The following is a 17635-nucleotide window of genomic DNA, read 5'->3' on the forward strand; positions in this document are numbered from 1 at the left end:
AAACATTTTCTTCTATGTTGGGATAATTATTCTTCTCAGATTTATACTGCTTTTCATTTTAATTAAAATCTTACTATACAGGAATCATTATGAGTGTTGACACCATTAAAAGAAGAGGAAATGCCAAAGCAAGTGTATAAATGTATCATAACCCATAGAGTCACACTGAGGGCCTATTTAATCTCAGCAGGACAATTGTTCTACAAAACAGAACATCACACATCATCTGCTTGTTGTGTTTGTAAAAACTGAAACACTGTCTAGCAAAGCCATCTCAAACAAATCTCATATATGGTTTGAGAATGCCAATTCCCAACACAGATTACAATAAAGACTAGTGAAAGTAAATGAGTAATTTCCTTCACTGGAGTAGCTTCTTCTTAACACAAATAAATCTGCTGCTTCTGCTGCTTTCCTTGCATACAGAAGTCTTTCTTTCTCTCCCCCAAACTCTGTCTCTGTGGCTTCCAAACCCCAGCCAAGGCAGTGGCCGCTCTGGGAGTGTGCTTTCCACTCTATGGTGATGGTGGCTTGAGGCCTCCCCTTCCTCCCTGCTCCTCTCCACTCCAATTGCCCAAGCGCTGATTGACCGGAGCGCCCGCCAGCAAACCCGCAGGTTCAGTTTACTCTTTCTAGGCACCCAGCAGTGAGACGCCGGGCAGCCGTGCCAAGGCCAGCGCCGACAGACATAGCTCGGCCGGCCCAGCCATGGCCAACGCTCCTCGCCTGCAGCTGAGCTTGGCTGCCGGTGGCTGCCCTGTGAAGGAAGCCCCAGGGCGGCAATGCTTGTGCTGTGGCTGCTGTGGCAGGTGCTCGGTAGCGCAGGCTATGTGGATGCAACACCTGGGCACAGAGGCGAGAGCAGGCGGGCCGCCACCATGGCACAGGAGCAGGCGCTCAAGGTCTACGGTCAGTGCCGCTGGCAGCAAAAGGGCAGCAACAGGAGTTTGCAGGGACGTGGCTGCCTTGGGAGGGTTGGGGGAGTGAAGGACCTGTGTGTGTGTGTGTGTGTGTGTGTGTGTGTGTAAGAGAGGGGGGCTGATTTTCAGGGGAGGGTGTATATTTAGGTCCACCCCAAAAATCAGGCTTGGCCTTATTTTGGGACATGTCCTATTTTCGGGGAAACACGGTATTAGTTCACCTCATTTACACACATGATTTAATGATTCAAGTGAATTATATGGAAAAAAAACAAGAACTTCTGTTATACCCAGTTTCATATTTAGCTTTTAAAATATGCTTTCTCCAACTGGTGAACTTGCTTACCTAAGATCTTCCATTTCATTTGTCAGGGAAATAGATGCCTTTGTGCTAGCCCCTTTAAATAACTTAAAATATTCAAAGCATATCTTTGACTGGATTCCAAAGCAGTTATCTAGTTTAAATTGACAGTAAATTAAAAAAATATTTCAAATTACCCCTCATAATATATACTGAAGCATTCAGCCATTTACCAAAAAAACTACGCACACTAGGGAAAAAATAATTAAGACATGTTGCTTATTGCTAAAAGTTAACAATATATTAACAAATTTTCTAATCAATTGTAGCCTATTTTTATGTAGCCCTAAAAATGAGCCGAATTCCCTAGCGCTCCTCTTCATAATCTGCATGTGTTTGCATTCATTTTATCCCCCAACTGAACAAATCAAAGTCAAGAAGAGTAGAATTTTATGTGATTCATTCTCTACCCAGTTTTAAGCTTGTCTTTATGTAATGTCTGAAGAAGGCTACTTCTGAACCTTTATGTTACATATCCATTAATTGTAATAATGCAAGATGTTGCTGCAGCAAATCTATTAATCTCCAAAGTGCAACAATGCTACTTTGAATAGTAATGGAGTTTTTAAAAATATGGAATCAATTGTTTAGAGAATCAATTGTTCAGCTTCCCTAATGTAACTTGTGGTTTACATTATCTATTTTTGTTCTCTATCTCCTTAAATACATAATTTGGCATCATAATAAAAAGTACAATTATGAAACTTTTCACTTCATTTATTGAGAACAGAGATCCAAAACAGATATTCATGTACTTAACTATTTTACAAATGAATATAACAAGTTGTACTTTTACATGTCATTAGGTGTTATAGTTACATAACAGGAACAAAGCTTTATGGTAATAAATAAACATTTGGCATTACAGAGAAGGCAAAAGTTGCTATATTAATTTTTTTTTCAACAATGGCACTGAGGCTCCCCAAGCATGGCCTGATGTGGAATATATGGTACTTGTTTCAATCAACAATCTATAAGCTAGATTTCTAAGTAAAATAGAAAAAGAAGCAGACTTGAATAGCTTGAGGACTTAAAGACACAAAATAGCAAAAGCAGATCTTCAAAGGATCGGAAATCTCCAATCACAACAAACTTAGTGAATGCTGAGCTCATAACTGAGAAAAAATTGTTTAACCTCTGCTTTCTATATAGTGAAGCAATTCATTTTATTAGTTAGGATTTTAGGGATTGTTTACTTTATGCTATCCCAATAACTTTGCAAGCATTTCTCTCTATACTCCCACCCTCACCCAGCAATAGCTCAGAAACTCATGAGGCTGCTGTACAGAGGAGGTATTCAGCAGGTTCTGACCAGTTCTGGAGAACTGGTAGTGGAAATTTTGAGTAGTTCAGAGAACTGGTAAATACCACCTCGGACTGGGCCTGCCCCCATCTATTCTCTGCCTCCCGAGTCCCAGCTGATCAGGAGGAAATGGGGATTTTGCAGTAACCTTCCCCTGGAGTGGGAAGGGAATGGAGATCTTACAATATCCTTCCCCTGCCATGCCCAGCAAGCCACGCCCACAGAACCGGTAGTAAAAAAAAATTGAATCCCACCGCTGCTGTAGTATTAGAATCCTTTCTTGTCCTAAAATCATCCACTATTACTGGAAAAATCCTTCCTTAACGATTACACAAATCGTAGCTTCCAGAACAAAATAATAATCCCTTCACAAACCCACCCAAAACTTTAGAAAAAAGAGAAAATCCAGGGTACTTGTATCTTTTCTGAGACTTCCTGATTCTATTGCAGCAGAAAACCATTAAACCACAGATTACAGACATGTTTCTATCCCCAAAGTCTGTCAAATGACATACTTGGATCTTTAAGATACCATTAGACATACCAAGCACTAAAAACATGATTCATTCACTATTTAATAATGCTTTAGTTTGAATAATTACAACTCTCAGAAGATACATTAATAAACTTAGCATTTTTTTCTTTCAAAATTAAAAGGATACTTTTCCCACGCTTTAATTTGTTTTAAATTAAAATGTTCTAACAACTTTTTAGACACAAAGTTGGAAATCCGTCAGAGATCTCAAAAAGGGAAAACAAGAACTGTTCAGGACTTCAAATATAGGTAAAATATAACTTATTGTATTGTACTTTACTAAAACTTTAGTGTTTTTACAACTACCTGTAAAAACACAGATACAGTCAATGATGTCTGACAAGTCTTAGGCAGTGAGCCTTTTCTGCCATGGCACATCATTGCGGAGTCACCTCATCAACTAAGGTGAGGTTGGCTTCATCATTTGTGTTTTATCCCCCGACGTGAGGGAGATCAGCAAGCCTGGGAACTCCAGGGGACCGAAGATCTAATGAGGTGGCCTCATCACTGTTAACTTCCCTTCATCTATTATTTTTAATCTCAGTTCTTATAGTTTTTAAATAAAGGTAATGATTTTTGATGTTTTAGTTTTGTATGCCACCAAGTTACTTGCCATAGAAGACGGGCCACTAAATAAATTAGGCAAATAAATAAAAAATTTAATCACAACAGAATCAGCTGGTATCTAACAGCTAAATGACTGGTCCACAATCCTATGCAGTTATACTGCTTAGATCTTATTGATCTCTTTAAAGGAATATTTTAAAAAATAGAATTAAAAACTACAATTCAGCTGTTGAATTGTTGACTACAAAGATACACATGAATAGGTCTTAACAATTATAAAAGCCAATCTAGATTTTTACAACCAGGTGTCCCTCCAATTATGAGGAACTACAATTTCAATCAGTAGCTGCTTTCTTGATTGATTGTGGTATTTGCAGCTTCCTGATGCTAAAACTCACCAGACTGGGGAAGCTCTGCATTCAATTTGTTGCCTTGAACAATGTAACAGTAACAATAACAGAACTAGAAGGGGCCTTGGAGGTCATCTAGTCAAACCTCCTGCTCACGCAGGAGACTTATACTAAGCATTCGAACCGCTGAACTGTCGACCTTTCTGATCGATAAGCTTAGCGTCTTAGTCACTGTTAGTTGCGAAATCATGTCCGACCCATTGCAACCCCATGGACAACTTTCCTCCTGGCCTTCCTGTCTTCTACCATCCCCCGGAGACCATTTAAGCTCACACAGACTGCTTCAGTGACTCCATCCAGCCACCTCATTCTCTGCCGTCCCATTCTTCTTTTGCCCTCAATTATTCCCAGCATTAGGCTCTTCTCCAGGCCTTGAACAATATAGATGTCAAATTTAAAAATGAGCTGTTCTCCCCTTTTTCTGAAAATCCAACTAGCTTCTGGAAAACCCAAAGGCATGCTGCCTGCCTCGGTTGATATTTCTATTAACAACAGAATCTCTATTTAAAACAGTTATTTTATTAGATTTTTATCCTGCTTTCATACACAATAATCCCTCCTCCTATTTACTGATAACAACCACCCTGTGAGGTGAGTTGGTCTGGGTGAAAGTGACTGGCTTAAAGTAGGGACTAGAACTCAGTCTCAACTTTCGAGTTTCTAGACCGGCACTTTAACCCAGGGGTCTCTAACCTTGGCAACTTTAAGCCTGGAGGACTTCAACTCCCAGAATTCCCCAGTCAGCTGGCTGGGGAATTCTGGGAGTTGAAGTCCTCCGGGCTTTAAAGTTGCCAAGGTTGGAGACCCCTGCTTTAACCATTACATCAAATTGACTCTCTGTATTGGCAGCATTTGGTTTTGAAGATATAGCCCAGATTGTTTTTCTACATAGGAGGAGCTTTCTCCTCCTTCCACACTTTCTTAGTCCTATTCTTAGTTCCAGTGAAAAAGCGCACTATGCAGTATGCAACGTGGGGAACGCTAATAACGTATAACGAATTGTAATTAATCACAAAGCTAAGACCCTGAGACTTAAACAAGGAAGAATTTAGCTTGAAAACGGAGACTTGACTGCTTATGAAAAGTCTCACCCTCAGCCAGCCAAAGCTTTGGGCGAGGACCACCCACTCGTCTCCGCCTTAGTGCAAACATCAAACCTTGCTAAACCCAAGGCATTCTCTCACCCTCCCACTCCACCAATTCCTGCTGTGCTCCCAGCGCGCCAGGCATAGATAACCCCCACCCCATCACTCCCCACCGGCCGTAGCATCCAAACGTAGCTTACTATGTGCTCTGCGGACACCGGAGATCCCAACGTAAGTGCCAACAATTTAAGTAAGTTCCAAGTCGCTCCGAGGCGCTGGAGAGAGGAGGGAAGGGAAGGAAGGCGGGGCATCAGAAGAAAAGGAGGCGGTGCTGGAGACTTCGGGCCAATCGCTGTCTGGAAAAGGATCAAAAAGGCGGGCGGTGAGCGGGGGCGGAGGGGGGGGGCAGCAGGAGAAGGAGTTCGCGTGGTGGTTTGCCAGGTGGTGCTGGACTTGTTCCGTCAGCTTTTGCAAACCAGCCGCTTATCCTATTAGGCTGAGAGGAGCAGGGATCGGGGTCGGCGCTGCAGCTTTCCCAGAGCTTACAGCCCCACTTGGTCCCCCGAAGGCCTGAAAGATTCCGATTTGATCTGATCTGATCAACGGGTTCGTCGTTAAGGCTCTGCAAGACTATGTTTCGCTTTTGCTAGAGAGAGCACGATGAGCAATGTTAGATTGAGTAACCATCCGAAAAGGATTTCTCAATGGTTTCTTTTGTGAAAGGAGTTGAAAACGTGGGTGTAATGGCTTACGGGCCATTCCGCCCATTCTTGTTTTTATCAATTCCTTATCAGTTGGGAGTGAGTCACGATTACTCGTTTTAAGCAGTCTGACAATGGAAGCAGTCCTTATTTGCTCTTGTAGGCCTTTTAAATTAATATTGTAGTCAGTTCTCTCTTTTCTGTTTGCATATTCTTGTTTATGTGTCAGCTGCTAGATGTGTAGTAGATGGCATTATGTATACAAAGACATGTTTGATTTGTAGGATGTGTATTTGTTTAAAATTGGTATTAGTGAACTGGGTAGTAAATAGAGGATTCTGTCCATCCACAACTTGTTCAGTACAGCACATTTTCCATATTAATATCAGTAAATGTAAGCTATTCTCATGACAAGCATGAGAATATGGTTTACTCAATTCAGTTTTAGAAATTGCAAGAACTAGAACTAGAACCCCACAAGAGTAGGGTTTGCGTATCTAGGCTAAATTGGATGGCTAATTTACAAATGAATACATAGCCTACAGCGAAACTCTCACACCTTTACCATGATTTAAATTTCAGTAGGCTTGAGTGATATTATAAAGCAGGGGTGTCCAAAGTTTTTTTGGTGAGGGCCAAATACAGAAAAATAAGCAAAGGCCCGGGCCACACCATTGAAGGGGGGGGGGAAGGGCTAATTTTTTTTCGTACCAGTTCTGTGGACGTGGCTTATTTTGGGGTATGGCTGAGGAACTCTGGGAATTGAAGTCCACAAGTCTTAAAGAGACCAAGTTTGGACACCCCTGATCTTGGCTTTTGTTTTGTATTTGGTATGAACTTGAAACTCCCTTCATTATTTCCTGCCCAAGGGGTGGAGGCGCGAGGAGCCTCGCCAGGCGGCCCGAGGAAGGCGAGGGTAGAACTGTTGGGGTTGGGCACAGCCAGCAGCCTCTTTCCTGCTCGCCGCCGCCTCCTCCGCCGCCTCCCTTCGTTATTCCCTGCCCAAGGGGTGGAGGCGCGAGGAGCCTCACCAAGCGGCCCGAGGAAGGCAAGGGTAGAACTGCTGGGGTCGGGCATGGCCAGCAGCCTCTTTCCCGCTCGCTGCCGCCTCCTCCGCCCCCTCCCTTCGTTATTCCCTGCCCAAGGGGTGGAGGCGCGAGGAGCCTCGCCAAGCGGCCCGAGGAAGGTGAGGGTAGAACTGCTGGGGTCGGGCACGGCCAGCAGCCTCTTTCCCGCTCGCTGCCTCCTCACCTGTTTCTCGATGGCTGTCACTGCCGCCACGCGTGTCCGACATGGGGAGGCGCGAGGAGCCTCGCCAGGCGACCCGAGGAAGGCGAGGGTAGAACTGCTGGGGTCAGGCATGGCCAGCAGCCTCTTCCCCGCTCGCCGCCTCCTCCGCCCCCTCCCTTCATTATTCCCCGCCCATGGGAGGAGCCGCGAGACTCGCAGCGAACCACCGGGCAAGTACCGGGAGGCGGCCGAAAAGGGCCATATTCAATTATACTTTCAGAATTTGTTGCGGGCCAATAAAAACTGACCCATGGGCCGCAGTTGGCCTGCGGGCCGTAGTTTGGACACCCCTGTTATAAAGTGACCATTGTAGCAGACTGGAAAAATCTGAAGAAGGAGTCTTTTTTCTGATGGGGACTACTGTAAGATTGACACATTACAACTTTTGCTCAGAAACTCAAGTTGGGATATTAAGGCTTAATAGAGGTATTTTCAGTTGCCACCAGATTGAACATCAGTGCTGGAAAAACTCAGAAAAAGGCAAAAATAAAGTAAGTGTTGCCCTAGATACCACACAAACTTGGTTTTCTCAAAGATATTACAGAAATAGTTTGCTATTAGCTTTTTCTGCTATTCCTTTTTCTTCCCAATTGGAAAAGACTGGTACCAAGATATACTACTGAGACAGCTGTTTTATGTACAAGGGTAAATCAGACTGGCAGCTGAAGTTTACACTATTCCTCAATCAATTGAAACAAATATTCATCACTTTCTCCCTGTAGCAAGCTACCTCAAGAGATACATGATAATACTATTAACACATAGGAAATGGCTGCACCTATAAAGGAGAATATTTGTAGTTCAGGGTTGAAGTGAAGGGTCCTTGGTGCTGAACTTGGTTGTTTTCTTGCCTATGTTTCATTACCCAAACTCCATAACATCATCAATGCAAGTAATGAATGCAGTTTGCTCTCTACTTATACTCTAGTGCAGAGGTGTCAAACTCGCGTTGTCAGGGTGTCATCACATGATGTATCGTGACTTTTCTCCTTCGCACGTGATACATCCAGCCCAGAGTTTTGACACCCCTGCTCTAGTGGCTTGTCCTGTCAATGTTTTGTTTTTTTTGTTTACATTTATATCCCGCCCTTCTCCAAAGACTCAGGGCGGCTTACAGTGTATAAGGCAATAGTCTCATTCTATTTGTATATTTACAAAGTCAACTTATTGCCCCCCCAACAATCTGGGTCCTCATGTTGGTGGGAATGGTTTTGGAACAGTGGTGGGTTGCTACCAGTTCTCCCCGGTTGTTGCGAACTGGTAGTGAAAATTTTGAGTAGTTCTGAGAACCAGTAAATACCACCTCTGCCTGGCCCCACCCCCAATCTATTCGCTGCCTCCTGACTCCCAGCTGATTGGCTAGAAGGAAAAAATCAGGGCTCATTTGACAAAGAAGAGAAAAAAATCCCAAGACACTGTTGCTTTAAATTGAGAAGCCACGAAGCCTCCCAACTGATTGGCTAGAATGAAAAAATCAGGACTTGCTTCTCAGCCAGGAGATCACTTGGCAAAGAAGAAGAACGGGAAAAAAAAGAGACACCATTGCTTTAAATTGACAAGCCAAGAAGCAGCTGCTGGAAGGTTTTTACTTGCAGAAGCAAAGTGACATTCAACCATTCGTTTCTGGGTCAGCTGAACAACAAACTGGATAAGAGGAAGGATTCTTATATGGTTCTATGTTTTTGAAGTTTTGGGGTTTGTGCAACATGGGCTTTGTGTTTCTAAAAAGGTTAGGGCAATTTCCATTGTGAAATATCCTGTTTTGAATGAGTTTTCTGCCTGCTTGTAAATGGAGATGAACTTCCGGCTTCCACTTTCTATTATCTCTAAGCACCCGTAGCTGTTTTCTTCTTACAAAGTTTCCTTTATGCAGCTGGCAGGAATGTGGAATGAGTATCAGGCAGGTTCCTTGTTAGCAGCTTGATTTTTCCTTGCTTTTCTGGGAGCCTTTTCTTATGAGTAATATTTTATTTAGGGAAATGAAGAGGGGGAAGTTTGATTCCTTCCCAGAGCAGATTAGTGGGGTGGGGAGGGAATAGGGATTATGAAGTAACCTTCCCCTGGAGTGGAAAGGGAATGGGGATTTTGCAATATTCTCCCATCACGCCCACCACACCACACCCAAGCCACACCCACAGAACCAGTAGTAAAAATTTTTGAATCCCACCACTGCATAAGTCTATCTTAATATGCTATTCCTGGTATGTGAAGTTTTGTATACATACAGAGAAAGAAGCACTCTTGTGATCTTTGACTTTTAGGCTTGCTGTCAAACATCAGCCATAATACTAATGACTGTTTTGAACAATATGCAGGTTATATTACATGAATGGCTATTTTATATGTGAAATTATGACTGAAATATTTCTGCACCTATATTGGTTCACACTGTCAGGAAGTTTCTCCTTAGTTTTAGGTTGCTTCTCTCTTTGTTCAGTTTCCATCCATTGCTTCTTGTTTTGCCTTCTGGTGCTTTGGAAAATACATTGCCCCCCCTTCTTTCTGGCAGCCCCTTAAAAGCCTGTTGCCTATCACACTCTTGGGCAAAGCATGTGAGCCATTTCCTCCTTTCAGTGGTCCATGAAAGTGCATCTATAGTATGTAGATAATAAAGTTAAAAAAAGGTGAACAACATTTTTACAGAACTATAGATACGTTGAGGCTGGATGTGACACGGAATGGCTGGGAGGGGAGGGGCCAGGCAAGGTACCCCTTGACATGAGAGACATTGAGTTGGCCATGCCCACCCAATCACATGACCATCAAGCCACGCACAGTCACATGACCATCAAGCTACGCCCACAAAATAAAGCCATGCCCACAGAACCGGTCGTAAAATTTTTTAGAACCCACCCGTTTTGGAGGTTCTTTGGTTGGGCTGTTTGTTGTTCGCTTGTTTGGCAGTTCCTTGATTAGCATATTATTTACTTCTTGATTTGCTTTGATTGGTGAACAACCAGATGAGCATAGATTAACACTAAGACCAACAATCAAGTATGTAAGTATATAAATGCGTTCTATATCTTCCCAAAGGTCTCTGAGCTGGAAGTTTTAGTCTGGAGAGTGCACAGAGACAAGCGTAATAAACATACATTTTATACCAGTGTTTATAGTATTTATACTATTTGTGTACTCTAATAGCATAAAAATGTAGAAACTATACATTTCTAGGAGAAAGCACACAAAAATGGCAGGTGCCATTAAAATCATTTGTAGCAATGTGCGATGGCTGCTTTTTAAAAATTCTGATGGGTGAAGCAATCTAGGATACTAATTTTCAATATTAAGTTATCTGCAGGTTAATGTGGGTAGAGGAAATTATCATTTTACTCTTTTCTAAGCAACAGGAGTTGATTCAGACGAAATAATTTTCCCTTATATGAATGAAAGGGGCGCTTGGGCTATGTGGTAAGCAGGAAATTCTTTTATCTTCAAATTAATTTTATTTGAGTTCTAGTCTCTTTAATTGCACAGCTAGTACAAATATGAATTATATTATAAACCATGGCATATCCTCAAATCATAGTTTAAGAGAAATTTATGGATCATTCATGGTATAGTATTGGTGTTCCATGTCATGAATTATACATAAATTCTATGGAGAATTCTTGTTTTATTCTATAACTTCTTTTAAACAGTATTAAGCTGAGTTTAAGAAACAATGGACCTCATTAAAGTAATGAAAAACAAAGATATGACTTGATGTCAGGATGAATACAGGTAAATATTGGCATATAGTTCAAAAGCAGTCCAGCACAAAACTGGGATATAGTGGGCCCCACAATATTGATGAAGTACAAAACAATACATTCTTAGATTTTAGTATAAATCACAAGAAGGTTCCAATATAGTCAAAGTTAAGAGCAGTGACCCCCAACCATTTGGGCACCAGGGACCCATTCCATGGAGAGAGGTTTTTCTATGGACTGGAGGGGACGTGATTTCATGTGTTGCCTACATCCCATGGATGGGGCTTTGCTTGTTTACATGGTCCATTTTATGGCATGTTGCAGTCCAGTGACAGTCCACGGACTGGGAGTTGGAAAACATCTCTTGCGTAGAACATTACAAACAGTAAGTGTTAGAAGTTTATTTTTCTGAAATTCTGTTACCATTTAAAAAGCAAACATTGAACAGAACTAATTAGCTAATGATAAATTTTATTTGGGGGTTCTAAACCTATGCATATTTTTTGTAATTTGTTTTGTACACACAGAAATGTACAGAATCATAATAATGGCAACTATAATATTGACAATTGCACCACTCTTTCCTATTATTTTTTGAGCAGTTATTAGTGGTAGAATGCTTAAGCATTTGATTATTTTGCTTTCTTTTTAATTATAGAAGAAATAAATTGAACCTCTAATACGCTTTTAGAAAAATAGAAAATTCCAGCTACTTCATTTGGTACACTAACAAAACAAAAGGGAGAAGTACATTAATGGGAAAAACATTCTCTGGATACTAATTGGACAAAAGAGGGGCGCATAACATTTTAACATAACTTAAATCTTTAAGCCTTCAAATAAAATGTTGAGCAACTATGGCATCGTAAAAGTTGTACATGGTTGTTTGTGTAGCTATGTACTAAATACATGACAGTCTTAAAAATATTAAATTAAGCATATTCTTAATGAAAACACTAGTTCTAGTAAAAAATGCAGAGCTTTCCACAATATTGGACTCTTAAACTTAGTGCAACTATCAAAAAGTTTACTAAAGTTTATAGTCTTTCTCAAAATCCCATGCTAAGTTTAATATAAGGAGTTTGAATTACAAGTAAGCTAAACTCTTAAGACTTTGGTATAATTTTGGATTTTGCAATTCAGATATAAAATTCAGTAAATCAGTCTTTATATACTAAGCATTAAAATGATTTTTTTCCACATTCTTTGAATGAAATATGAAGGGCAGCAGAATTAGTTTTAATATTCTTAAATGAAATAAATGGTTATAACATTAACTTTTAACATCTCTTCCTAAATACTGTACTAGCTGTTATGTCAGTGTAATTTTCCTACAAACATAGCAGAACATTACTGTTGCTGATGGCTCAGGACCCCAAGCGTATACATACATCCAAAACAATTACAGGATTGGGCTATTAAACATATACTTTCTAAGCAAGCAACTGAATATATGTGGAATGGACCTAAAGTATATAAAGCTATTTTCACAAAGTCATTGTGATTTAGCATTGCAATTTATATTCTTCCCACTGCATTACCTGCAAACTGACTCAAAATTTTAATTCACTGCATCGGATAGCTCTTTTAAAATGCTGTTATGCATTTCTCCTTTATAAGAATAACCTAGGTTATTGCACAAATGTATTTTCAATTATGTTAACACTTGTTTCCTTATTTAATGCTTGCATAGAAATATGCTAAAATTACATTTAAAATGCTATATAAAAAGTAAGAAATATTACTTTTAAAAGTAGTGTCCTGAGAATAATACAAAATTAATTATACAAGCCCTTCACTTTTGTTTTATTTACAGCATCTATTCCCAGACAAAATCTGTTTCACATGAAATTGTATTTACAGTTTTTCCACAAAAATATTTTAATAAACTGTTTATAATTTGCATTTAAGTAATCTATCTCCAATCCAATTATTTTCCGTGACTTTTACATGAGTAAAATAAGAGTAGTTCAAAATAATTACACTACATGGCCTATTTTAGCACATAGAAAATTTTGAAAGCTTTGTACATTTTTATATTTTGGTCAAAAAAATTAAGTGTACAGTTTTTACATTTTAACAAAAACAAATTTCAAACTTGATTTTTTTAAAAAATATAAATCTATACTATTTATCATACATTAGAACAGTTTTCTTTTGCAACCTTTTCTTATTTTGTTTACTTCAGAAGTGAAAGCTAAATGCTATGATTTAAGTGCCAGCGGAAGAATAAGCATGTTTGGATTAAATGAAAACAAAATTTACTGAGAAAATAATATGTCAATTTCCTGTGTTTTACCAATGATTTAAGCATAGATGATTTTATAACCCACCCACCCCAGATTATTCAATTATCCTATGCAACATATACTTAAATTCAGTTTTATGGATTTTAAACGTTATGTATTATTTTTAAATATAATTCTTAAAACAATCTGTAAGCTAGATATTCATACTCTATTTGCCTATTTTAAATAAGGACTTGATTATATATATTTTCTTTATATCTCTTGGTTCCAGGAAAAGACTGCCTTCCTGAGAGCAGTCATTCAAGCATGAAAAGTTCCAAGACAAACTTTTATCTTTTAATTCTTCACACTAAAGACCGAGTTCAAGTTGTAAAAGTGAACAAACTAGATTTCAGGAAAATATTACCAATGGTGGCTCATCTAGTAGCATTTCTTCCTATAGCAAATTTCAGTATAGCATGGGTATTCTGCTTATGTCAAGTATGTTTATTTTACACAAGTACAACCCATATACAGTTAGAATAAGGAATTTGGCAACTGATTGTTTTGTCAAGCTAAAAGAGATGATATTATAAGGCTTCTTTATGGAAGGTCTTTAGAAATTAAGTGATAAAGACCATGCGCAACAACATGGAATGAGGCATTATTATCAATTAAGAACAAACAGTACTCAACAAAATACATAATAAATATTTACTGAATCATCAAAAACTATTCTTATGCAGAATAAGAAGGAACTTGCTAACCTTTAAGGCATTAGTGCATTAAGGATTATATCTCCAAGAAATAAATATAAACACCAGGAAATATTACTATAGGGCTACCTGTACAATTATGCTTGATAATATTCTATAATATTTTACAAGTGCTAATAGCACTTTAGAACACATATTTCACATCAGTTTTCAACACTTCACCAAATGAATTAAACTGATCAGGCAAAATTCTCATCTTCACTGTCCCATCAGCTCCACAAGAAAATATGTGATTTGCTGGTCCTGTCTCAATCTGCATGACACCTGTCCCAAGATTTCTGAAAATAGATTGTCTAGAATGTTCATTGAGGAAAGTATGAAGAAGGCTGAAATTAGACAGACTCCATACCTAAAACACAAAGAGAAAAAATGGATTGTGATTTTGAGTTGATCTCCCTAAATTTGATAAACATGCTTCAATTATGTAAACACTCAGACGCTTTAGTTATGGTTCTTTCTTTGAGAATGGAATTACAGATGAATATTTAAGTATTTTTTAAAAGTTAAGGCTAAGAATAAAACAGTTTAGAATACATTTTAAATAGGACATAGACCTGTTCTACCAGGTTAGATAGGGTGGGCATATTCCTAGTCCTTTCACTTAAATATTGCCATTTTATGGCAGCAAGGAAGCATGCCATTTTTATGGGAGCTCCTGTCCATGAACATCTTCCCTCTGAAATTCAGCAGCTTCTCCGCCCCTCCCAGCACTGGAATAAGGTGACTGCATATTATATGCTTGATTTGGACCCAGGGATATTATGTTATTTTAACTTTTTATTGGAAGTTGCCCAAAGTTTGTTATAAGGTGGGAAGTTATATAAATATTTAAATAAATAGTTCTCAGGAATATTATAATGAATACCATATATATATAGGAAACAACTATTCAAATTAACAAGATGTAATTTTATAATGTAATGACCTTGATATTTCCTTCTGCAGATCCTGTAACAAAATATTCTTCTGTAGGATCTACAGCAATTGCTTTAACTGGAGAATCATGACTTTGGAAAAACTGTCTTTGTTGCTTTTGACGAAGATCTATTAAGCAGGTATAACCTCTTCTTCCACCAGATAGTAATAGCTGGTGTTTGGGGGCATATGCCAAAACAGTTGCTCCAGTATCATGACAGGTAAATGCTGAAATACAAAAAAATGCAAAATAAAATATAATGTAAATAATATTCTATTACTATTGAATATTTTTATTATATGATACTGTTAAATAAAGCATCAGTACTGAATTATTGGATGAATCAATTTGATTTTGAATTAGATCAACAGAAAACATTTGTTAGAAGTAGGCAAAACTCTCTTTTTGACTTAGACTCTCTATAGATCTTTTGAAACCTTCTCATTCCATACACATGTGCCAGAAGTTTGTGAATCCATTTGAATTTTCAATATTTCTGCATAATTATTCAAATAATTATTCAATAATTCTCCAAAGCATCTGAAGGCAGGACAAGAAGCAATGGATGGAAACTAATCAAGGAGAGAAGCAATATAGAATTAAGGAGAAATTTCTCTACAGTTAGAACAATCAGTGGAACAACTTGCTTTCAGAAGCTGGAAATGCTCCAACACTGGAAGTTTTTAAGAATAGATTAGACAACCATTTGTCTGAAGTGGTATAGGGCTTTCTGCCTGAGCAGAGAGTTGGTCTAGAAGACTTCCAAGGTCCCTTCCAACTCTGTTATTCTGTTACTTTCAGGAAAAATCCCATAGCAAGATGTTTATTTGTATAAACTCTAGCACAACTTTCATTATGGCCTAGTTTACAAAACATGTTAAAGGTATATTATGGTAACATTCAGTATATTGTCTAAACCAAAACACATCTGATGTGAGAAGTCATAAGGCATAAATTATAACTAAGTTATTTATTCATCTAATTTTTATTTATTCAACCAATTTATATAGCTTATATAAATTATATGTTTATTCTTGGCTGAGGTATATTGTCATGGCTTACCATGTTATCAAAACCTGGGCTACTTTGAGAGCTGTTCCAAATTTTAAAAATTCTATAATGATTGAAAAAGTATTTCACATGAGGTTGAGACAACCTTAAAATCAAAACCAGTTTTGAGCTCCAAATGTTTCAAATTTTGAAACTTTTTATACATCCCTTATTTAGCATTACTGTATATGTACAGAAAAATTGATATTTTTTCAAATACAGTTATCTTGACTGCATGTACAAGCACATAATGTTATATTAGCAAAATGGCTAATTCTAACCAAAATCTTATTTCTCAATAGGGAGCTGAAGTGTAATTTAAGATTTTAAATCTTAAAACTTATATTTTTAGATTTGTATATATACTAGTTAAGCTTACCATGAACCAAGCTACTAGAAGGGGCAACCAACGTGTCCCACAGACAAATATTTCTAAAAGGAAACAAACACAGGAATAGTAATGTATCTAATGATATCATGATAAAGAAAAAACTGAATTAGTAAAAATTTAAAAAACATCAAATAAGAGCAACAATTCCTTTGAAATTATCTGAAACATTTTATTTTTATTTTATTGGAAAGAAGAAATAATAGCTATATGATTTTTAACTATAAGTATAATCTAACAATTTCTACTAGAATATTTTTTATAGAAATTACAGTTTAATAGTAACCCTGAGGGAGGAAAAACTATAAAAAGATGATTGGATAGTACTAAGCTTTGAAATGTAGGTAGTCCTTGACTTACTATCATAATTAAGCTACAAACTTATGCAGTTACGTGAGTTTTGCTCCATTTTATTACCCTTCTTGCCATAGTTAAGTAATTCACTGCAGTTGTTAAGTTAGAAATATGGTTGTTAAATGAATCTGGCTTCCCCATTGATTCTCCTAGTTATGCATAAGGTCGCAAAAGGTGGTCACCTGATCCTAGGGCATAGCAATGATCATAAATATGAACCAGTTGCCAAGCATCTGAATTTTGATCACATGATCAGGAAGATGCAGCAAAGGTCGTAAGTGTGAAAAATGTCATGTCACTTTTTAAAGTGACATTTTAACTTTGGTCACTAAATAAACTCTTGTAAGTTGAGGACTACCTGTAGTATGATTTAGATTATAGCAGAAAATATTATACTTCAAATCAAAGCTATTGAATACAATGTTTATTATTACAATTGGTTGCAGAGTCAGTCAAAGGTTTAGACCAGAGATGGCATTTTTATCCATCTTTCAAGATTTTCCCAAGGACCTGGGATAGGCAGATATTATTATTATTGTTATTATTACACAGAAAAATACGAAGTCATAGCTGTTGGTTCTTTAGCCGATTTTGGCCTTCATATGTATACAGTTCTTCCCAAGAACTTAGAATGTTGTAATGATCAACGTAATACCTTACACAATGTAAGCCGCCCAGAGTCTTCGGAGAAGGGCGGGATATAAATTCAAAAAAAAAAAAAAAATACAGGTAGTCCTTGACAACAATTCATTTAGTGACTGAAGTTACATCAGTGAAAAAAGTGCTTTATGACCATTTTTCACACTTATAACCATTGCAGCATCCCGATAGTCATGTGATTTACATTGGATGCTTGACAACTAGTTCATATTTATGACAGTTGCATTGTCCTGGGCTCAAGTGATCATCTTTTGCGACTTTCTGACCAGCAAAGTCAATGGTGAAGCCAGATTCACTTAACCATGTTACGAATTTAACAACTGCAGTGATTCACTTAACAAATGTGGCAAGAAAAGTTGTAAAATGGGGCAAAACTCATTTAATAAATGTTTCACATAGCAA

General features: G+C 38.1%; 2 protein-coding genes across 6 annotated transcripts in view; both read right to left on the minus strand.

Annotated features, from left to right (window-relative positions):
- TNFAIP8 (TNF alpha induced protein 8) overlaps nucleotides 1–5502 on the minus strand; it is a 46486-nt gene extending 40984 nt beyond the window's left edge. The window contains exon 1 of the mRNA XM_058169029.1: nucleotides 5382–5502. Within this exon, the coding sequence (XP_058025012.1) occupies nucleotide 5382 (1 nt within the window). The 5' untranslated portion in view covers nucleotides 5383–5502. The remainder of the gene's footprint in view (nucleotides 1–5381) is intronic.
- A 5810-nt stretch (nucleotides 5503–11312) lies between these two features.
- The window catches only part of DMXL1 (Dmx like 1), an 81769-nt gene continuing 75446 nt past the window's right edge, over nucleotides 11313–17635 (minus strand). For all 5 annotated transcript variants that reach the window (XM_058166746.1, XM_058166745.1, XM_058166748.1 and 2 more), the window contains 3 exons: nucleotides 16211–16263; nucleotides 14791–15008; nucleotides 11313–14214 (listed from right to left, as the gene is read on the minus strand). In XM_058166746.1, the coding sequence (XP_058022729.1) occupies nucleotides 13990–14214; nucleotides 14791–15008; nucleotides 16211–16263 (496 nt within the window). In that variant the 3' untranslated portion in view covers nucleotides 11313–13989. The remainder of the gene's footprint in view (nucleotides 14215–14790; nucleotides 15009–16210; nucleotides 16264–17635) is intronic.

The sequence above is a fragment of the Ahaetulla prasina genome, chromosome 2 (assembly GCF_028640845.1).
Source record: "Ahaetulla prasina isolate Xishuangbanna chromosome 2, ASM2864084v1, whole genome shotgun sequence".
Taxonomy (NCBI): Eukaryota; Metazoa; Chordata; class Lepidosauria; order Squamata; family Colubridae; genus Ahaetulla; species Ahaetulla prasina.